The 23,271-nt window shown below is 41.2% G+C and overlaps 1 protein-coding gene across 1 annotated transcript in view; it reads right to left on the bottom strand.

Moving 5' to 3' along the window:
• LOC110309629 (uncharacterized) overlaps positions 1–23,271 on the bottom strand; it is a 74,698-nt gene that overhangs the window by 23,343 nt on the left and 28,084 nt on the right. Inside the window, exons 11-18 of the mRNA XM_085828387.1 lie at positions 20,708–20,924; positions 18,941–19,169; positions 16,477–16,556; positions 16,100–16,193; positions 9,635–9,747; positions 4,589–4,700; positions 2,720–2,911; positions 1,788–1,999 (exon numbers count right to left, since the gene is read on the bottom strand). Coding sequence (XP_085684513.1) covers positions 1,788–1,999; positions 2,720–2,911; positions 4,589–4,700; positions 9,635–9,747; positions 16,100–16,193; positions 16,477–16,556; positions 18,941–19,169; positions 20,708–20,924 — 1,249 coding nt within the window. The remainder of the gene's footprint in view (positions 1–1,787; positions 2,000–2,719; positions 2,912–4,588; positions 4,701–9,634; positions 9,748–16,099; positions 16,194–16,476; positions 16,557–18,940; positions 19,170–20,707; positions 20,925–23,271) is intronic.

The raw sequence follows: 23,271 nt of genomic DNA, 5'->3' as shown, positions 1-23,271 counted from the left end.
GCTGAGTAGTACTCCATTGTGTAAATGTACCACGTTTTCTGTATCCATTCCTCTGTTGAGGGATGTCTGGGTTCTTTCCAGCTTCTGGATATTATAAATAAGGCTGTTATGAACATAGTGGAGCATGTGTCCTTATTACCAGTTGGAACATCTTCTGGGTATATGCCCAAGAGAAGAATTGCTATATCTTCCAGTAGTACTATGTCCAATTTTCTGAGGAACCGTCAGACTGATTTCCAGAGTGGTTGTACAAGCTTGCAATCCCACCAACAATGGAGAAGTGTTCCTCTTTCACCACATCCTCGCCAGCATCTGCTGTCACCTGAATTTTTGATCTTAGCCATTCTGACTGGTGTGAGGTGGAATCCCAGGGTTGTTTTGATTTGCATTTCCCTGATGACTAAGGTTGTTGAACATTTCTTTAGGTGCTCCTCAACCATTCAAGTTTCCGCAATTGAGAATTCTTTGTTTAGCTCTGTATCCCATTTTTAATAGGGTTATTTAATTCTCTGCAGTCTAACTTCTTGAGTTCTTTGCATATATTGAATATTAGGCCCCTAGCTGGTACAACCACTCTGGAAATCAGTCTAGTGCTTCCTCAGAAAATTGGACATAGTACTACCACCTGAGGACCCAGCTATACCACTCCTAGGCATACACCCAAAAGATTCTCCAACATATAACAAGGACACATGTTCCACTATGTCCATAATATCCCTATTTATAATAGCCAGACGCTGGAAAGAACCCAGATGTCCTTCAACAGAGGAATGGATACAGAAAATGTGGTACATTTACACAATGAAATACTACCCAGCTGTTAAAAACAATGAATTAATGAAATTCAAAGGCAAACGGATGGAACTAGAAAATATCATCCTGAGTGAGGTAACCCGATTACAAAAGAACACACCTAATATGCACTCACTGTTAAGTGGATATTAGCCCAAAAGTTAGGAATACCCAAGTTATAATTCACAGACCACATGAAGCTCAAGAAAAAGGAAGACCCAAGTGTGGGTGCTTTGGTCCTTCTTAGAAAGGGGAACAAAATACTCATGGGAGCAAATACGAAGACAAATATGGAGCAGAGATTGAAGGAAAGGCCATCCAGAGACTGCCCTACCCATATACATGATTCATCCCATATACAGTCACCAAATACAGACACTATTGTGAATGCCAACAAGTGCATGCTGACAGGAACCTGATATAGCTGTCTCCTGAGAGGCTCTGCCAGAGCCTGACAAATACAGAGGAGGATGCTCACAGTCAACCATTGGACTGAGCATAGGATCCCCAATGAAGGAGTTAGAGAAGGGACTGAAGGAACTGAAAGGGTTTGCAACCCACAGGAAGAACAATATTAACCAACCAGACCCCCCTCCCAGAGCTCCCAGAGACTAATGGAGGGACCCATGGCTTCAGCCACATATGTAGCAGAGAATGGCCTTGTTGGGCATCAATAGGAGAGGCCCTTGATCCTGTGAAGGCTTGATACCCCAGTGTAGGGGAATCTGAGGTTGAGGAGGCGGGACTTGGGGGGGAACCCTCATAGAAGCAGGGGGGGGAGGGGGGAGAGGGGATGGGATAAGGGAGTTTCCGAGGGAAAACTGGGAAAAGGGGTTAACATTTGAAATGTAAATCAAGAAAATATCCAACAAACATGTACAGATATTTTATGGTTAAGATAATAAGCACATTTAAATAAACATTTTAACTTAAAAAAACTGTTTTACTAGACCAATAAGTGAGCTGAAATATTTTCCACTATTGTTCCGACTTACTTGTTTAGTGTATGAGAAAGTGATTTTCTGCCTTTATTTTCTTCTACATAGAGTTGTTTATGTTTTTTCACTTCTCTTCTGGTAGAATCCACTTGCCTTTTTATCTCAGGGAGTCTTGATTCTAAACCTTTGACTCTGAGAAACACTTGACTCATCCTTGACTCATTTCTCTCTCTTACTTTCTCTAATTTTTTTCCCTCTTCTGCTTGTGTCTAAAACAAATTAAAAGTAAATATTTTTAAAGTAACTCTACCCAAAGTGAGTATGGCGTATGTATTTCCATAACTCATGAATCACACATTGATTTTATTCCTATGATATAACATACTGAACTTGATAATATTTATCTTCAGTTCTACAGAAATGCATTACATCTGAGTCAGGAAATACAACTGACTCTTCATTTTGTTTTCTTTGGTGCTGAAGGAAATCTAATTGGGAGCCTTGCGTACCCTGCCACTGGGTTATGGCCTCAGCTGAGAATCACTCTTGTTTTAGTACTCCTGTTTCCAGATAACTCTAATTGATGGAATCGTTCAAAAATTGGAAATTCTTTGATTCTCTGGATTTTAACTTAAAACTTGAAGATCCTAACTTAAGAACAAATCCACGAGACAATGCATCTTTTCCCAATAGCCTTTTTACATACAAACTAGCTTTAAAAGGCAAATGATTCAAAACAATAATCATTACAATGTAATGATGGAAACTGGATTTTTTTTTAAAGGGAGGAACTTAGATCAGGTGCCTTTCAGAAAAATACGAATCAAATTGCTATAAGAAAAGTGGAGGGAACACACAACAGAATTATCCAAAAGGTAATTCTCAGCTAAGCATGTTACAAGCAATCAGACTAACGTTCCACGCCTCCACCAAAATGCCTTCCTGTTGCCTGGGTCTCCTTTAGCACTGTCGATCTAAGCCTGACTTACCACACTCTCCTGAGCCAGCCCTTTGAGGGTTAGCACCTCCTTTTCCACATTTCCTTGAGTCTTGTGAAGGTGTTCATAATTCTCTTGTTCTGTTTTTATTTTTAACAATTCTTGCTCAGTCAACTGAAGGTTTATATCTTGATGTAGATACTTGCAATGCATAGATTCCCATGAATCTTTAAGATAATTTATCTACATGAAGAAAAATACAGTTGTAATGATGGGTGTAGGCTGTGAATAGTCTAATACAAAAAAACCAATCTATAATTCTGACAAATACATTTGTAACTCATTAACATCTATAGTAGAACCTTATGGAGTAGCCTCTTGAAATTCTCGAAAGTCACCAGGAATCACAGAACTATATACTCTTTACATCGATCATCTTTGTCACAAAAATGGCACTAGACCTTAGAATCTGATTTGCAAGTCTAAGTTCGACACTTTATTGGCATCTGAACTCCTTGGAGAACTTGTTAGAAAGGCAGACTCCCAAGACTTCTGTTTTTTCTGTCCCTTGGTGGTGAAAACACAGTCAAGTTGGGAAGGTAGGGAATGAGTTCCACCGAAGACAAAAAAGATGGGGGAAAGGAACCTGAAGGCAGTCTAGAAAACATGGATAAAGTGTGCAGAAACAGGAAAGAAAAAAAACCAGAAAATAGCAAGTATCGCTGTAGTGGGACCTGCTGACTGTCTCAGCAAGACAGTAGTTTGTGGGCAAAGGATTCATAAGCCCTGTTTCTCTAATGATCACCAAGATAGCCAAACAGCACTTTACTCAAGTTCCAGGATGTTAAGCTAGGCAAATGGAGCAATATAAAAGAAAGAGTATGTGTCAGGAGGTAGGCTAAATGTGGCTAAGCAGCACCCTATGGGTATAGCAGCTCTGAGATTAATTTCCCTTATAATGACATAGACTGGTCCTGGCACTTCTACACTAGAGGTGAGCTTATTGGGCAGTATTGTGGTGGTGGTAGTGATGGTGGTGGTGGTGGTGGTGGTGGTGGTGGTGGTGGTGATGGTGGTGGTGGTGGTGGTGATGGTGGTGGTGGTGGTGGTGATGGTGGTGGTGGTGGTGATGGTGGTGGTGGTGGTGGTAATGGTGGTGGTGGTGGTGATGGTGGTGGTGGTGGTGGTGGTGGTGGTGGTGGTGGTGATGGTGATGGTGGTGGTGGTGGTGGTGGTGGTGGTGATGGTGGTGGTGGTGGTGGTGGTGGTGGTGGTGGTGGTGGTGATGGTGGTGGTGATGGTGGTGGTGATGGTGGTGGTGATGGTGGTGGTGGTGGTGGTGGTGGTGGTGATGGTGGTGGTGGTGGTGGTGGTGGTGGTGGTGGTGGTGATGGTGGTGGTGATGGTGGTGGTGATGGTGGTGGTGGTGGTGGTGGTGGTGGTGGTGATGGTGGTGGTGGTGGTGGTGGTGGTGATAGTGGTGGTGGTGGTGGTAATGATGATGATTAAACCCTGCCTTTAACCTAGTCAGTGCATGATCTGTCTCCTCTCAGTCTCCTCCTGGGTAGGCTATCTGAGGGCCTCTTGCATAAGTAGACCCAGAAGTGTGCATTACACCCTCGCACCAACCCATGGCCATCCTGATATACAACAGCTGGTGTCACCTATAAAGGCATTTACCTGCAAGCCTGACAACATCGGGGCAATGCCAGGACCCACACAGATGTGGAAGGAGGGAACTGACTCAACAGAGTTGTCTTCTGAGCTCCACATAGCACACACACACACACACACACACACAACACCATCTACATACACAATAATATTTTTTATAGTCACAAATTTAATAGACAAAGAACTTGGAATTTTATGTTTCCCCAAATTAAAATATTTTAGGTCTTCAAACTGATTTAAAACTACCTCATGTTGTAGCATTTCAAATGTTCTCGTTTTCATATCTTCATAGAAATACAATTCTCTATTTTCACATTCATCTAACTTCTTTCCTGTTATTTTTAAGACTTCCATAAATCTATAAGGGCAAAGAATTAGCATTTAAAATTTTAAATATAAGCACTCAAATAATATTTAAACAGTAAAGAAATTAGTTTATAAAGTACGAAGCTGTCTCACTTGTACCAATCTAAAATTACTTGAAAGTTTCATAATGACAATTCATGGGCTGAAAAGATGGCTAAGAGCACTGACTGCTGTTAAGAAGGTCCTGAGTTCAATTCTCAGCAACCACATGGTGGCTCACAGCCATCTGTAATGGGATCCAATGCCCTATTCTGCTACATCTGAAGACATTGACAGTGTACTCACATATATAAAATAAAAATAAAAACTAAGGCCTTCCTGTTTCCCTCTGCTGCTGGAACTGATCCTGTGCCATAGTACTACATTCCCAAATACGGCCAGGAGAGAGCGGGTCTCCCAGGAGCACTGACACACCTGTGAGCACAGCTAAGACCACCACTCCTGCTTTAATTCCTGGCATAAGAGAGACCCTCTCAGAGCCATCGAGGAACCAAGGGAGAACTGGGGACAGGACCCGTATGGTTTCTATCTGCACCCCAGAGCTAAACCAGTGCCACAGCCCTGCATACCCAAATTCCTCCCACAGAGAAGGGGTCACCCAGGCGTGACTGACACACAGGCTTACAGGAGGGACAAGCCACAGTCAGAGACAGCAAGACCAGCTAACGCCAGAGATAACTGGATGGCAAGAGGCAAAGGCAACGACATAAAAAACAGAAACCAAGGCTACTACACAACATCAGAACCTACTTCTCATTCCACAGGGAGCCCTGGATACCCCAGCACACCAGAAAATCAAGACTCTGAGCTAAAAGCACATCTCATGATGATCATAGAGGACTTTAAGAAGGACATAAATAACTGCCAAAGAAATACAGGAGAACACAGGTAAACAGGTAGAAGACCTCAAAGAGGAAACACAAACATCTCTTAAAGAATTATAAGAAAACACAACCAAACAGGTGAAGGAGCTGAACAAAACCATCCAGGATCTAAAAAGGAACTAGAAACAATAAAGAAATCACAAATGGAGACAACCCTGGAGATAGAAAACCCAGGAAAGAGATAAGGAGTCACAGATCCAAGCATCACCAACAGAAATAGAAGAAATAGAAGAGAGAATCTCAGATGCAGAAGATACCATAGAAAACATTGACACAACAGTCAAAGAAAATGGAAAAAAAAAAAAAAAGAAAAAGCTCCTAACCCAAAACATCCAAGAAATCCAGGACACAATGAGAAGACCAAACCTAAGGAGAATAGGTATAGAAAAGAGTGAAGATTTCCAACTTAAAAGGCCAGTAAATATCTTCAACAAAACTATGGTTTTGCTTGCATGTATATATGTATACCACATGTGTGCCTAGTGCCTACAGAGACCAAAAAAAGGGTACTGGATCTCCTGGGCCTGGAATTAAAGATAGTTGTGAGCTGCCATGTGGCTTCTAGAAATCAAACCCTGGTCTTCTGGAAGCTTAGCAAGTGCCCTTAGCATTAAGCCATCTCTCCAACCACATAATTGTTTCTCCAAACACTCCACCCTACAACTCCTCCCAGAGGCATCCCTCCCTGCACTTTATTTATTTATTTATTTATTTATTTATTTATTTATTTATTTATTTATTTATGTGTGTATGTATGTATGTGTGTATGTGTGTATGTATGTACGTTGCAGCCGATGTCCTGGTCCCTCGTCTTTACAGTCTCTCCTCTCCTCTTCCACCATGCTCCCTGAGTCTGCGGTGCAGACATTAGGTTTAAATGCAGTAGTTGAGAACAGGTACCCCAAGATCACTTTATCTCTGCACTTTGACAAGCTGTGGCTGATGAGGAAATTTTTTAAGATTAATTTGGCAGATATGTCTGTAACCACATGCAGAACGCTTTGAGAAACCCAATTCCTTTTCAGTTCTGTGATGGTGGCTGTTGTGCTATGACAAAGTATCTGACCAAAGCAACATGAGGGAGGTTTACTCGGGCTCATGGACTGAAGGTGTGGTCTACCATAATGGGGAAACCATGGTGGTCACATCTGCTCTCACTCTATGGACAGTTTGAAGGTGTGGTTCACCATAATGGGCGAGTCAGGATCACAGCTGCTCTCACTCTGAGAAACCAAATCTTCTGGGTTCAGACTCCATCTTAGAGAACCTGACCTAAGGTTGAATTGAAGTGAATCAACAGGCCAGAACCTTGCACCGGTTTCCAGGTTACCCCCAACAAGACCTGTGTCTAGCACCAGTTTCCAGGTTACCCCCCAACAAGACCTGTGTCTAGCACCAGTTTCCAGGTTACCCCCCAACAAGACCTGTGTCTAGCACCAGTTTCCAGGTTATTCCCCACAAATCTGCACCTCCAGGTTACAAGTCTGCCCCTAACACTTCACTTCCTAACAGCCACCAATCAGGAGGAAAACAGGTTTGGCTCCCAGAACCAACCAACAATGTTAAAAGCCATAATGGGCCCCCAATCACATGTGTATTCGGCTAGACACCCTTTTCTTGCCTCTATAAATGCTTGCCTAAAACTAGGCTCAGGGCTCCACCTTCCTGCTGTGTCAGAGTTGGCAGGGAGCCCAAGCTCGAGCTTGAATAAAGAGACACTAATGTGATTGCATCGGAGTCGGCTCCTTGGTGGTCTTTTAGGGTTCACAAATGTTTCCTGGAACAACACTTTAGTGCACTGGCCAGGACTCCAAAGCCTCCAGGACCTGACCTGGAAGGTCTCCATACCAGGAAAGTCCGTCTGAGTCTGTGTGTCTGTCCATGTGTTTATATATGGTTCATTCCTGCCTGTCTGATCTGTCTGTCTGTGACAGTTTCTAAACCCTTGAGTGGTGCTACATTCGTAATTCTGTTCTGAAAAAAAAAAAAAAGGTCTTAAATCTGTATCTGTGTCCGTACACAGTAATAGCAGATTTGCACCAGAAGTCATTCTGAGTCCAGGTCTGGGGTGGGAGTGGGTTCAGGAAGCCAAGGGCACCCACAACTCCCAATCTGGTTACTTTTGTTCCTTCCTGACAAGAGAAGGGATGAGTTTCTTTTCTTGTATATGAGCGCCACCTTCTGGTTGTCTCTCGTTCCTGCCTAATAGAGAGGAAAAGACAAATTCTTCTGTTTTGTCTTTGTTGCTTATGCTATGGGGTGACCTTCTATCATACATTTAACAATGGGACAGACGCCTTCCGCTCCACTATGTTGAAACTAGGAAACAGAATCTTTCAGTGACTGCATCGGAATCGGCTCCTTGGTGGTCTTTTGGGGTTCACAAACGTTTCCTGAAACAACACTTTAGGAAAACTTTTTCTCCCCAAACAACAGGCAGCCCCACCTTATTCAACAGGCAGCCCCATTGCGGGTGGGGGAGGGGAGACCTGCTGCAGGAACACAAAGGCTTTCCCTCAAACCCACCCAGATTGGGACTTCAACGCCGCTAAAGGTACGGAGAGAGTCTAAGTCTTACCGACAGTCTCTGTTGGCAGATCTCAAAGCAGCTATAAGACAGCGCACCCAAAGATCACTACCCGTCACAGAAGGAGAGCTCCACAGCTTTCTTTTAAAACATGTCATGGAGACATTCCAAAGTGAAAGCTGCAGTATCAGCTTCTATCAATCAGGCAGCAGCAGATATTAGGAAAAAGCTCAGGGCCTGGAGAGATGGCTCAGCGATTAAGAGCACTGACTGCTCCTCTGAAAGTCCAGAGTTCAAATCCCAGCAACTACATGGTGGCTCACAACCACCCTTAATGAGATCTGACGCCCTCTTCTGGTGCGTCTGAAGACAGACAGTTATCGTGTATTTATATATAATAATAAATAAATTTTTAAAAAAGAAAGAAAAAGAAAAAGTTCCAGAGGGTTGAGAGGTTAAGAAAAAGGAGTCTGAGAGTTAATGTTAATGGCAGAGAAAATGTTTAATTTTTAAAAAAAAAAGTGCAGGAGACATGTGAGAGAGCGAAGGAAACAGGGCATCCTGGGAACCATCCTGTTGACAGCCACAGCCAACCAGAGAACTGGAAGAGAAGGCTGAAACAAATGGCTTCTAGAAGCCAATGTGCTTACTCAGGCCCTGACACGGGGCCAGTGGCCTACCTGTGCAGGAGACATCTAAAATAAATCACTTCTAGAAAAAGAGGCAAGGAGGCCCTAAAGATCATAAATGCCCCCACTTGAAAAAGAAAAAGATGTTCAGGGCAACTCTAAAACTAGAAGGGAAACCATAAGCTTCCTTATAATTAATAGAGCTCAACAATCTCTCTCTAAAACCTGAAGATAAAGCCTCCTTACCAGTTTATAAATAACCTCCCGGCGACAGCAAAAACCATACAACAACGCCTGGAGGAGGTCCAGGACCTCGTGGAAACCCTAGGAAATTTGGACTATCAAGACTCCACTAAGAAGGCTCTACTCTGCCAACCACAGGTGACCTCTCTAGATCCAGGGGATACATATTAAGAGGTCAGAGGTGGCTCAAAGGCCAGAAAGAAATGTCTACACCAGCTTTGGGGTTCCCAGAAGTGACTAAACCTTTCCATCTTTTTATAGACAAGCTGTGGAACTAAAAAAAAGAAAAAAAGACATACATACGCACACATACACATGCATACATGTACACAAACACACACACACGCACACACACATGCACACACACAATGTTTCAGAAATACAAAATGCAAGACAGAAAACAAAGCGTACAATGACAGTTACACCAAAGGCACTGGTATTACTGCCACCAAAGCCAAGAAAGAGTGATTTTTTTGGTACTCAAAAAATGTTCCACATTGTCCTTAGTTTCTGAAGTACATTTAAAACATACTAACTTTGGATTATGAAATGGCAGATACATGATTTTCATTCAGGTAGTCATTAAGCTAAAGTTCAATCAATAGCTGCACAGCTGGGAAGATCGCAAACGTCAAAGTCTTACCCACATAGTTCCTTTTCTAATTCTTCACTTTTCTCCATCTCCTGTTCCAAAGCACGTACCAGAGATTGCGTTGACTGGGTCACTTCTCTTCGTTCTTTCTTTTTGTCTCCAGTCTTTGACAAAACATTTATAAGTAGACTTTTTTAAATACACAGAGACTTATCCTTATGTCTTAAAATAGCATTTCTCATGAATTTATGACCAAAATGCATTAGAAATGGTTTATAAAATGCCAACTAGGAAAATTCAAATAATGACTTTTGTTAAAACACAATACATTGAGTTACACCTTTATCATAGAAGTTAAACTACTGGATATATTTGCTAAAACACGGGTTTTTAATACTTGGAAGCTGAAAGGTGGACAAGCAGGAGAGAACAGAATTTATTTTTTATTAGATATTTTCTACATTTACATTTCAAATGCTATCCCGAAAGTCCCCTATATCCTCCCCTAGCCCTGCTCCCCAACCCACCCACTCCCTCTTCCTGGCCCTGGCATTCCCCTGTATTGGGGTACATGTTCTTCGCAAGACCAAGGGCCTCTCCTCCCACTGATGGCCCACTAGGCCATCCTCTGCTACATATGCAACTAGAGACACAGTTCTGGGGGTGCTGGTTAGTTCAAATTGTTGATCCCCCTATAGGGTCGACAATCCTTTTAGCTCCTTGGGTGCTTTCTCTAGCTCCTTCTTTAGGGGCCCTGTGGAGAACAGAATTATTTACTCATAAAACTCAGAAGGCCCTGTGCCAGGCGTGGTGGCGAACGCCATTAATCCCAGCACTCGGGAGGCAGAGGCGGGTGGATTTCTGAGTCCAAGGCCAACCTAGTCTACAGAGTGAGTTCCAGAACAGCCAGGGCTATACAGAAAAACCCTGTCTCGATAAAAAACAAAAAACAAGAAACAAAAGCTCAGAAGGCCCAAGAGTATCATTTACAGATACTTGACCTGACGATCATAACGTCCTCTGCTAGGGCTGGGTGTTCACTTATTGTCCACACACAGACATTAGGTGGGGTAATAACCAATGCAGACCTGCAGGCTACAAAAGAGACTGCAGCTTTCTAGTTTGGGGTTTGGTTTTAGACTGGCTGTCAGCCCAAACTGGCTTATCTTAAGTATCCAGTATAGCCAAGGGTGACCTACTGTCTCCACCTTGAAGGAGCTGAGGTTACAGGTGGTTTGATGAGATTGACCCCTCTAGCCATGCTTGGTCAGAAGCTGATAAGCTGTTGGAAGGATTAGGAGGTGTGGCCTTGTTGGAGACATGTCACCAAAGGTAGACTCTGAGGTTTCAAAAGCTCACTCCAAGCCAGGTGTGTCTCTCTGCTGCCTGCCGCCCGCCGCCCGCTGCCCGCCGCCTGCTGCCTGCAGATCAGAATGTAACTGTCAGCTACTTCTCCAGTCCTGTGCCTAACTGTGTGCTGCCATGCTCTCTGCCACAATGATAGAAAAATAAATAAGTGCCAGTAAAATTCTGTAAAGAATGTTTACATGGCTTAGAGATTAAGATGGTGTACCGGGCAGGAGAGATGGTTTGGAGACTAAGAGCACTAACTGCTCCACCAGAGGACCCAGGTTCAAGTTCCAGCGTCCATATGGCTCACAAACTTCTGTTAAGTATGCATGTGGTGCACTGACATATATGTAGGCTAGACACACATACACATAAAATAAATAAAACTTTAAAAGATGCTACAGTACTTTCATTATTAGTTTTAGATATTCTAAGGTGCTTTAAAATTATACTTTATTAAGATAACTTTAGAACATCCTATTTGGTTTCTATTACATTTTTCATGATCACTTGAGATGAGAAAAATTCTCAGTCTTGCATGTACTAGCCCAGGAGTTCCTATTTTCCTTCACTGTTTCTTTCTCTTTAAGTCGTCTCTATCTTGTTTATTGTGGTGGTTTGAATGAAAATGGCCCTTATAGGCTAGTATATTTGAATGTTTGGTCCCCAGTTGGTGGAACTGTTAAGGAAGGATTAGGAGGTGTGGTCTTGCTGGGGGGGTGGAGGGCGTCACTAGAGTGGGCTTTGAGGTTTCAGGCCCAGTCTCTCTGCACTCTGCCTGCTGCCATGATGGTTACAGACGAGCCCTCTGAACTTGTAAGCAAGCCCCCAATTAAATATCCTCAGTCATGGTGTGCAGCAACAGGAAAGTACTTAGACACCTGTTATGTGCCTGTTTCCTTAGGATTCAAACACTCCTTCTGAGAGGACGGAAAAAGAGTCTTAAGATTCAGGAAGTTAACAAAACCTTCAAAACTCAGCTCTGACATTTACAAGAGTCACAAGGCGTCACCCAGTGTTATGAAAGTGTAAGCAGTTGTCAGAGAGAGCAGATGCTGTGGTGGGTCTCACTCTGATTTATGCAGTGAACTCTAGGAATGAAGCTCATGAGCTGTCACTGGGCTGGCATTGACCTCTCACTGATGCTTTGCCTTTGAGTCACCGACACTCCTATAAGCAACCTCAGTAAGTTAACTGTTTTACCAAGCTACACTTTAAACCAGTTCTTTTGATTCTGCTATTGGTGCTATATCTGGGATGAAAAGACCTTTGTTTGTGTCTCCTCAGGAGAAGTAACACAACAGCTCAATCAACTTTGTCATTTTCTTTTGTTTTGTCTTTGTTTGTTTTGTTTTGTTTTGATCAACCTGTTTCCCTCCTTCCACTGGACTCGAATATTCTTGGATAAAGGCTCTCATCTGCAAGTCTATTTTTAAATTATTCAGCATCCCACACTAAAATCTCTCTCTCTCTCTCTCTCTCTCTCTCTCTCTCTCTCTCTCTCTCTCTCTCTCTCTCTCTCTCTCTCTCTCTCTCTCTCTTTCTCTCTCTGAGGTAGGGTTTCTCTGTGTAGCCTTCACTGTCCTGGAACCTACTCTATAGACCAGGCTGGCCTTGAACTAACCGAGATCCACATAGCCCTGCCTCCTGAGGGCTAAGATTAAGGTATGCATCAGCACCACCTGACCTAAGATCTGATTTTCAATCCAACAACTCCAATAAAATGTTGACAGTCATCAAAACCTTTTAATAAGACCTCTTATTTATCAGCCAGGCAGTTGTGACACATGCCTTTAATCTCAGTACTCAGGCAACAAAGGCAGGGAGATCTCTGTAAGTTCAAAGCCAACCTACTCTACAGAACAAGTAAGTTCCAGGACAGCCAGTTACACAGAGAAACCCTGTCTCAAAAAACAAACAAACAAAAAAAAAATCAAATCAAATAAACAAACAAAAAAAAAACCCCTACATACATACATAAAATAGTAAATTAAAAGTCTTTACTCTGGGCCTGAACAAATGGCTCCATCAGAGCACTTGACTCTCTTGCAGAAGACCTGGGTTGAATTCCCAAGCAACTACATCATGTGGATCACCACCTCCTGAAACTCAGTATCAATGCTATCTTCTGACCTTTGCTGGGATAGCACACATGTGGTACATACACAAATAATCACACACACACACATACACACACACATGTGAGTACACACACACACACATGTGAGTACACACATACACATGAAAAAAGTGTACAAAATGTATCTGCAAGGGAGAAAATGAGCATTTCATGTTCAATAATTCCAGGATACAATCAGGAGGCCAAAGCTATGAATCTACATACAGAAGGCTAATCTAAGATAAACACAGAGAAGGCAAAAGGAATCTAGTCAGTGAAATTATGGAAGAATTACCCCAAATGTAGGGATATGGACATTTAAACTCTAGAAATATGTAGAAGCCCAAGTAAATATAATAACACAAGAAACTTCCCACAATATATTATAGACAAGATGCAAAAATGGAAGCGAAGAAACAATATTCAATAGTATCAATTAAGTTAATTATTATTAAATGTAAAAGAAATGTCACCTTCCCTAGAAAGGCAGAAATACCAGGAAAACACTATACCTCGCACCAGGGACCATCAAACCAAGGAAAGTGTGGGATGGTGTATTTCAATCCCCAAAGTTATCTTTTTAAGTTAATGGAAAAATCAGGGCATTTCAAGAACAGCACAAGCTAAGGAAGTTCGTGATGACCAAGCTAGCACTTCAGAAATTACCTAAAGGAATTAATTCCATAGAGAGAATAAAGATAGTCTGAATCATGAGAACACAGGAAAGACTGAGTTCCAAGAGAGGGATGTCAGAACCCGGATCACGAGGAAGAAATCTGTCTCTATGCCAACTGTATGTCAGGCACTAACCTCCGCTCCTGCTTCACAGTCTCCTCTGTGACCCACAATCCATTGCCACAGTCCTTGTTTTAGAAACTGATTCTAGAGAAAGTTTGTGCTTCTAAACTATCAGCCACCACAAGTTAGAACCTTAGAATGTGAGACCATACACAGCCCTCATCTACCTCGTGGAATCAAATGCACAAAACAGCTCTAATTTTCACCCACCCTTTACTAAATAAGCACTGTGCTGAAATGCCCTGTCATCCAGGGGCAAGGCTTCTCTCCTAGGATGTAGTAGCATTCTGATTTTAATTTAAGATAATTCTTGTCACAATTTGTCAAGTCACTTTCAATGAATTCATTCAGTTTAATATTTCAAAAAACATTAAACCTGTTTCCAGTGTGGCGTCTATTACTTGAGATTGCATGGCTCAAACACTGGCCAAAGGCTAAGGCTAGAGAAAGTTTGTGTGCTATCTGAAGTTTCAGTGCTATCTGAAATGCTCAGGAGGACTACCCAGCTGCAGGGCAAGGACCAGATGCCCACACAAACCAGAACGTAACTGCACTCAGGTAATAAACTTTGCCACCAATATATTTCTAAGTAGGGGAAGTTTTACCCACCACCCCACCCCTACCCCTGCAATCCCTCACTTCCACTGGAGAAGAACTGGGTATCATTACTCTCTCCTCTGTTTGGGATTCCAGGACCTCTTAATCTGCCAGTCTTTGGTGTAACCTATCCTCTTAACTCATGCTCTTTTCATCAAAATGTCAAAAGTTTGTTTTGCCCTATTCCAGTTTGTCTGGCTTCATTTTATTCTTCTTCTTATATACCAGTTTTTTTCCTAAGGAAAGAAAGAAAGAGTGTGGATTCAGATGAGGTGGGGGGAGGGAAGTTCAGGAAGGAAAACCCATATTCAGAATATGTTGCTTTAAAAAAGTCTATTTTCAATAGAAGAAAACCATTTCCAAAGCAAGACCTTCAAGTAACACAACTCCAGTGAATGCCAGCCACCAACCAGGGGATGGGAAGGAAGTACCATGCCTTGATCAGAGAATAACAGAGAAACTACCATTTTATCTGCTTCATGTACTGTGATATCTTGTGTGAGTCCATGAGAAAAAAGCTGCCTGAGCCCACCAGCCCCCTGCCCCATATTTAGACATCTTTATGGCCCGGAAAGACCCCATAACCAACTGAGCCTTTTTGTGTGGTACTGTATGTTAGACCCAGGACCTTGTGCATGAGAGGTTCGTGTTCTACAAATGTGGTATAGCCCCAGCTGCAGTTATTCTTTTAGAGTGCTAGAGGTGTCTATGAGCACCAGAGCATCAACCACTTCCTTCCTTTTCTTTTGAATCATCTATTCTTTTCTAACAGACATGATGATAAGGAGAGTGTTCTCACATGGCATTCACCATATTGTGTGGAGCCTGTGTGAGACAGAGATCTCATCCTCCCTGCCTAGACTCTTCACCTCAGAGTGTAGATGTCATCTACTCTCCAGTGAAGAGACCTATGATCTCAGAACATTCTAGAAGAGTTGAGTAGATTAGAAATGGCTAATAATTAATTTAATTGCATATTTCTAATTCATTCTTTTGGACATCTATAGAAAATCCCTTATTACAGTTGAATAAGTTTAAGAGGCTTGGTATACTAAAAGTTTCAACTTTTGATATCCTAATATGTTTCTCTATGATACTATGTGAAGAATGTCTATTAGAACTCTATTGACAGAATTTTCCTTATTGATGTATTGTCATATTCTAGATGCAGGAAAAGCATAGTAACGAGTAGACTAATAAGAATAATAAAAACCTTTTTCAGTGCCCCTTCAGTTATGAGAATATCAGTCATACAAAGAGGCAAGTCAATAGAAACAAATCCATCCCTGCACCAGCTTAGTATTCACAGTACAATCTTATGATCCCAACTTCTTTGTTTAAAATATTTTTAATTATGTGTTTACAAGTGTCTGTGTTTGGTAACGTGCACATGTAAAGGTCTTTCTAGACAAGATTTTGACAGCTGAAACCCAACATTCATGAAATGCTGCACAAATCATTAATTCTATGATTTCAATCAAATTCTTCTGTTAAGTCGAGAGGACTTGCACTCTTACACAAATTATCACTATGAGCACAGAAATTTTTGTCAGTTAACTCTTTCCTGTTTCCTAACATTTTCCCATAACGTAGCACTGGGGACAGGAAGTTTTCTCTCTATGGTGGCAGGGGTGAATAGGAGACTCATTTACCAAGTCTTCTCGTAACAGTTGATTCTCAATCTCTTCAATTTCTTCTGCTTGGTTCTTTACCGAGTCTTCTAACTTGAGACACTCAACTTCCAGCCTATAAGGCATTTTACAGAATAACTAATTATTCTCAATTCTTAATGATTCCATTCTTAAGAAACTGAAAAGAAAGATGGTGGGATACAGGGTTGTGACCATGGAAATTACGTAACATAGCATTGACTTAAATCCCAGCCTGAAATTAGGCATTGCACATAACATAAAGTCTCTATGGCTTAACAGGGGTGTGTTTATTGCCACAGCCAACATAATCACCACACTATATTGCTGATCAGATTTGCAAATATTTAAGATATTTTGCATTTGGCTTTAAGTCATACTTCCATAGCAGATGTTCCATTCTTGCAGAACTCAGGACACCTTCCCGCTGTGGATCTTCTTGCAACTGTGCTTCCTGCAACTAAAACAAAGAAAACAAAGAAGCCTATGGTTGTCATCTAGACCATGTCCGCCCATCGCCTACTCTCATACTATAATCTGCTCAAAACAGCTGCATCCAGTCACCTGTCAGCTTTGGTGACCTTCTGTGCTGTACATGTTGAGAACAAAGTTGATAGAACAAGAACTTTATCCCCGTGAAGCCTACAACCATACGGTCCACTCCTATATAAAAGTCACTGACCTCTACTCTAGTATGGAAGCACATGATTCTTGTTTTCGAACTTTATTTTATCAGCTACTCAAGTGGAGAAAACTGATAAAGTGGGGAAAACCCAGAAATTCCCTGTGTGAAGAATTTGCTTATATTTCAATACTATCTCCAAAAATGGTTGAAAGTATCATGTCAACGAGTGTTCAAAGGATAGCAATGATAATAAAAGCCAAGATGATACTCTGGGTGGCAAGTGGATGTTTCATGAAATTGAGTGGTGGTAGTAGTACAGATAGGTCTATATCCTGGCTCCACTGAACCGGAATGAATTAGCTTTCTCTACCTCAGGGACTCTGCCTCTAAAATGAAGAGATTCATTTGTCTACAACAGTGGCCTCTTAGAATAAGAGTAATTGATTAGCTCTGTATGGTGTTTGCATTCAGCACTAGTACTTTGTGGTTTAAGCCATGGTAAAAGCTGGTATCATAGGTACTCGGCATGCCAGTAGAGGTCTTCTATGCAAGGGCCACTATATCATCCCTGCACTGCTGAAAGCAGCAGCCAATAGAGAGCACAAAGCCCGTAATTTGTCCCCAATAATTCATAAAGGTCAAACTGCACTAGCAACCAGTACTCCTTGTTCCAGGATCAGACTGTGAACTCCAAGATTGTATTAATTATTGGGAAAACCTGAGATTTGAGTTATGGTGTGGCTCAGCCTTAGCACACACCTGTAATCCAAGAGCTTTCTGCTTGAATATCATAAACAGGATTATGACATTAATTTAACCTTATGTCAAGAGGCAGAACAAGCAACCAGTTGACAGGAAGTGAATATAAGATTATTAAGGAAAACAGAGAGTAAGGAGGAGTCAGGGGGACAGATAGAGAGAAGCACAGGAAGTAGGAGAGAGAGACATTTGTTTTGAAGACATTTGTTTTTTGAGATGGTGTGTGAGAGGGGATGGCTCTGGAACAGTGGCTGAGGAGGAAGGTCAGCCGGATGCTTTCTCTGACCCTCAGAGCTCACAGACTTGCACCCTAGCATCCGGCTCCCAAGTCTTCATTAGTAAAATCAAACAATTGGGATTTTATTTTTTAAAAAACAGCAACTAATATCCACTTATAATAATTCATATTTAACTTTTTCTCAGTACTTAATTTTCAGTATAATGATCATATAGTAAAATGCAAACATAACCTTCTACACTAAGCAGCGTGTAACTGATAAAGACCAGCATATTACTGGGCTCTGTTTTGAGATCAAGGCTCCTGATTCAATGTGTTCCTAGTGAGTATTCATGCTGACCTGCCTCATCCAGAACCCTGAATAGTAGATGAAGGGTATGTGGAATGCATACCAGGAAAGCAGTAGCCAGAGTAAAACGCTGCAAATCTTCCTTCTCATTTGGCTGCATAACAAGGAAGCCAAATCTCGTTTGTCTCCATAGTTAGAAAAACATATTCTGGTCTTTGACAAAATAATTTTCTTCTATTAGAATAAGTGCTTTCAATTTTCATACTTAATGGCTTACCCACATTTAATGAAAGACTTGATTTTATCCTAACAGATTGTTAAGCAAAAATGTGTTCAGTTTAAATAAAAGTTACATGTTTATCAAATATCATTTCTCTTTCAATAAATTTATATTTATACAAATTATCTCTTAAACAAATGAACAACAATGCAAAAACTGAAAGAGCAGTGTGAAATTATAGGCTAACAAACAATGATTGACAATAGTAAGATCAATAATTTTAGCTGTATTATAATCTCATCATAGGATGAGAATTTACTTAACACCTACTTATACAACAGTACACTGGTCACACAGCAGCAGCATGGTCAGCAACTGTTGCACACATGTGGTGTTCCACACATGATACTGCCCAGAGTTACAACAGATGTGTTACACTTGTGTAAGTAGAACCTTTGGTGTTTACAAATGATGAAATTGTCAACAAACATGTTTTTAAATAGTATCTCTTTAGTGACACACAAATACATACACACATACACACATACATACATACATAATACACACGTACGTACATACATACATACATAGGTAGGTAGATAGATAGGTAGATAGGTAGATAGGTAGATAGAAATAGATATTATATACACAATATACAACTTGATATAAATAGTGTTAATCAGATATGAAATTTGCAGTAATAATTAATTTACCTGTGCCACACTGTTGTGTAAAGCTTTTAAGTTCATATTTAGATTCTCTAGGAACAGTTCATGTTGACTGACTTCAAATTCTTCATTATAGCATTGATGGTACAGTGGTGACCATAGCTGCCTTCCAAATTCTTCATAATATTGCCTTTCCCTACCTCTTAACTCAGTTTTCACTATTCCATCAGAACAATCATCATGTATTATTTTCTTATTTTGTTTTAAGGAAGACCTACAATTAAACATGCTCATATTAATATTCATTGTGGTGTTTGAATGAAAATGGCCCCCATAGGCTTTAAATATTTAAATGTTTGATCTCCAGTTAGTAGAACTGTCGGGAAAGGATTATGAAGTGTGGCCTTGTTGGAGGAAGTGTGTCCCTGGGCATGGAATTTGAAATTTAAAAATCCCACACTAGGGCTGGTGAGATGGCTCAGTGGGTAAGAGCACCGGACTGCTCTTCCGAAGGTCCGGAGTTCAAATCCCAGCAACCACATGGTGGCTCACAACCATCCGTAACAAGATCTGACTCCCTCTTCTGGAGTGTCTGAAGACAGATACAGTGTACTTACATATAATAAATAAATATTTAAAAAACAATCCCACACTACTCCCAGCTAGTTCCCTCTCTACCTCTGCCTCATGCTGCAGCTCAGGATGTAAGCTCTGAACTACTGCTCTAGCCCCATGCCTGCCTCCCTGATGCTATGTCCCTCTCTAAAATGGACTCTATCCTTTGGAACCATGAGCCCCAAAACTTAACACCTCCTATATATTGCCTTGGTCGTGGTATTTTGCCCATAGAAAACTGAGACATCCACTCGTTAGAAAGCAGATGTTGATGTTTGTAACTGAGATCTTCATCACAGTAATAAGTCAATACCTATTGACATAATAAAACTGCTATGTTCCCATTATTTTTCCCATTTAGTTCACGTTTTTATCTTGTATTTCAGTCTCTTTGAAAGATCATGTATACTCAAAAGATAATAGTGAAAGAATATTTTCTTGATTGGTAAGTTTGAAAAAGTTAACTCTGGTAGAGAATATTTAAAAAGTCATTTTGAAATTATTCAGCTATGGGGCCAACTGAAAACCATCTTTTCTATACTATCACAGTTATTTGTCAATAAAACGAATAATCTGAACTTAACCACTTTTTAAAGTTACTGCTTATTAACAAGTTTCTAAAATACCTAGAAAGTAAATTTTACCTTTCTAAAATATGCAAGTAGCTGGGCATGGTGATGCATGTGTTTAATCCCAGAACTCAGGAGGCAGGTGGCTCTCTGAGTTCCAGAACAACCTTGTCTACAAAAAAAGTTCCAGGACAGCCAGGGCTGCACAGAGTAACTCTGTTTCAATAAATAAATAAATAAATAAATAAATAAATAAACTATTACAAGTAACCCCAAAATGATTGTACAGTGCCGATAGCACCTTGAGATGCCACTACACAACAGCTGCCTGCACACTGCCCTCATCTGACTAGAACTCTTCAGCCCCTATTTATAATAACAATAATTATTTTAAAAACCCTTTTAAGTTGGGGTCTCATTTGTATCTCTAGCTACCTTTAGAACTGGCTTCATAGACTGAGCTGGGGTTTAAGGTATGCACCACAGTACTAAACTAGTCCAAGAATTTTATAATCCACGAGACTAAGAAGTTTTCTTCCATGTAAGACTCCAAAAGACAAGTCAATAATTACAAAATATTCCTTACAATTCTATAGCATCAAGTCTATTTTCAACTTATCTGTTGTACCCCAGATTGCAGAGTTCTTCCCAGTCTGTTTCTCGTTGCTCTTGCTGCGATAACACTTTTGTAATTTTGGAGAGCTCTTTGTGTGTTCCACCATGCTTAGTTTCCATTTTTTTAATTTCTCTTCTAAGTACATCACCACAACTATTTTTAATTTCTAGCAGTCTTTTACATAAATATAATTCATCCCAGAGTCCCAGTAGGCAACCAGAATCTCTATCTAGGAGAAAACAATATAGAAACAAAATATCTGTGCATTTTTTTAATGCAGGATGGACGACATTTTGACACCCTCTAGTTTGTTTACTGAGCTAATAGCTCCTTGAGTGTGGACAGTGTGACACATTGTATCTGACTTTTTAGATTCTATAGGTGAGACCTGCTCCCATTCAGCTTCCTGACTCTTATAAAACCAAATAGATGCTGTAAGAAAAGAGGGGACTGCCTTCATTGGGCCCAGGAGAGACATGGCTACACTAAGAGATCAGTGGCCAACAGGATTCAGGCAGGTGAAGACCATCTAGCCAATCTGCAGCATTTTCTGCGACTCCATTGCAGTCTGCTTTCATCCAGAATGGAGTGAGAGGGATAGACTTAGAATTTTACCTTAGACCACTGAGGCCAAATAGATAAGATTATTTTGTCAACAATATTTAAGAAAAGGTATTATCAGCAATGATCGTGATCCCAAATCTTGTAAAAGGAAGGGACTGACCTGGAACCAGAGAGATTGTCTGGTTCCTCTGTAGAGAGGTTTCTACTAAGACCCTCTCTAAAACTAAAAAGTGAGGTTTTACCTCAGTATCTGATTAGCATTTATAAGACCTAAGGCTTAATCCCAGGAACTTAAATAAACAGAAAACAAAATATTTTTCAGATAGTGACAAAAGTGATAAACATCTAACTAGCCTCTGTGAAAATCCCTGTCTTACAGATGTAGAGTGGGAGCTAGTGGTTATAAGATCTCAGAGGAAAATGAAAGAGAGTTCTCAGAAAGCGTCCAGTGGAGTAGGAGGAATCACTCCCGATATTCCATAGCATATAGAACAATAAGATCACTGAACAACTGCCTCTGATTTCGGAATAGTGGAGTACACTGATGAGGCTACCATGACAACCGCCCTCATAGCGTCACTCCATCATAATCACCCATGCTGTATATGTGCATGGAGATGTTGGACACATGTACACACAACCACATCATTTAAACAGATGTCAGACATGTGTACATACAACCACATCACTTAGAAATATCCTTTATCGGAATATCATCAATTCAGAAAATGTGATAAGCAGATAAAGATCTATACACTAAAAACTACAACTATTGCTGAGAAATATAAATGAATCATCTGTCAATAATCATATACTTTGCTAGAGTCAGATTATTATTTAAATGTTAATTCTCTACTAATTCCCTGGAAGCCATAGGCCTTTTTAAAATCTTTCTTGTTTGCATTTATTTATATAATGTGTGTGTGTGTGTGTGTCATCGGGCAAGTGTGAATGTCAGAGAACAAACTGTAGAAATCTGATTTCTCCTTCTCCCTCTGAGTTTTTGGGCTCAAGCTCAGGACATGAGCTTTGGTATAGCTGCCTTTGCCTGATGTCCTAGTTTCTTTTCTATTACTGTAAAGAGACACAGTGACAGAGGCAACTTATAAAGGAAACCTTGTGATTCAGGGCTATGGTTCCATAGCCCTCATCACAGTGAGTACGACAGCAGGCAGGCCAGGTGCTTCTGCAGTAACTGAAAGCTTACCTTTGGTTCACAAGCAGGAAGCAGTGAGATCTCACTGAAAATGACATGAGCTTTAGAAACCTCAAGGTCCACACCCAAAGACACACCTTGTACAAAAAGGCCAGACCTCCTACCCTTCCCAAACAGCTACACCAACTAGGGACCAAGGACTGGGATATATGACACCATGTGGGCCATTCTCATCCAAACCACAATGCCTGCAAAGCCTAAGACAAAAGATGGCTTTAATTAAATATATGTTTATAAAACTCCTTGGACAGGAGGTCTAGGAATACAGTTTAGTGGGAGAGCAGTTACCTAACTCCACAAAGCCTGGGTCTAACCCTCACTGCAAAAAAAAAAAAAAAAAAAAAAGAGGGAAAGAAGGAAGGAAGGAAGGGAGGGAGGGAGGGAGGGAGAAAGGAAGGAAGGAAGGAAGGAAGGAAGGAAGGAAGGAAGGAAGGAAGGGAGGGAGGGAGGGAGGGAGGGAGGGAGGGAGGGAGGGAGAAAGGAAGGAAGGAAGGAAGGAAGGAAGGAAGGAAGGAAGGAAGGAAGGAAGGGAGGGAGGGAGGGAGGGAGGGAGGGAGGGAGGGAGGGAGGGAGGGAGGGAGAAAGGAAGGGAGGGAGGGAGGGAGGGAGGGAGGGAGGGAGAAAGGAAGGGAGGGAGGGAGAAAGGAAGGAAGGAAGGAAGGAAGGAAGGAAGGAAGGAAGGAAGGAAGGAAGGAAGGAAGGAAGGAAGGAAGGGAGGGACAGACAGCACATCTACAATAGCCAAAAGAGTCTCCAGACCCCAAGCACAGCAGTAACAGGAAAGTCAGGACTGTTT

Source organism: Mus caroli, unplaced genomic scaffold (genome assembly GCF_978045245.1).
Source record: "Mus caroli unplaced genomic scaffold, Mus_caroli_1 scaffold_12, whole genome shotgun sequence".
NCBI classification, from domain to species: domain Eukaryota; kingdom Metazoa; phylum Chordata; class Mammalia; order Rodentia; family Muridae; genus Mus; species Mus caroli.
Note: the sequence above shows the minus strand (reverse complement) of the source record. Positions and strands in the feature narration are given on the sequence as shown.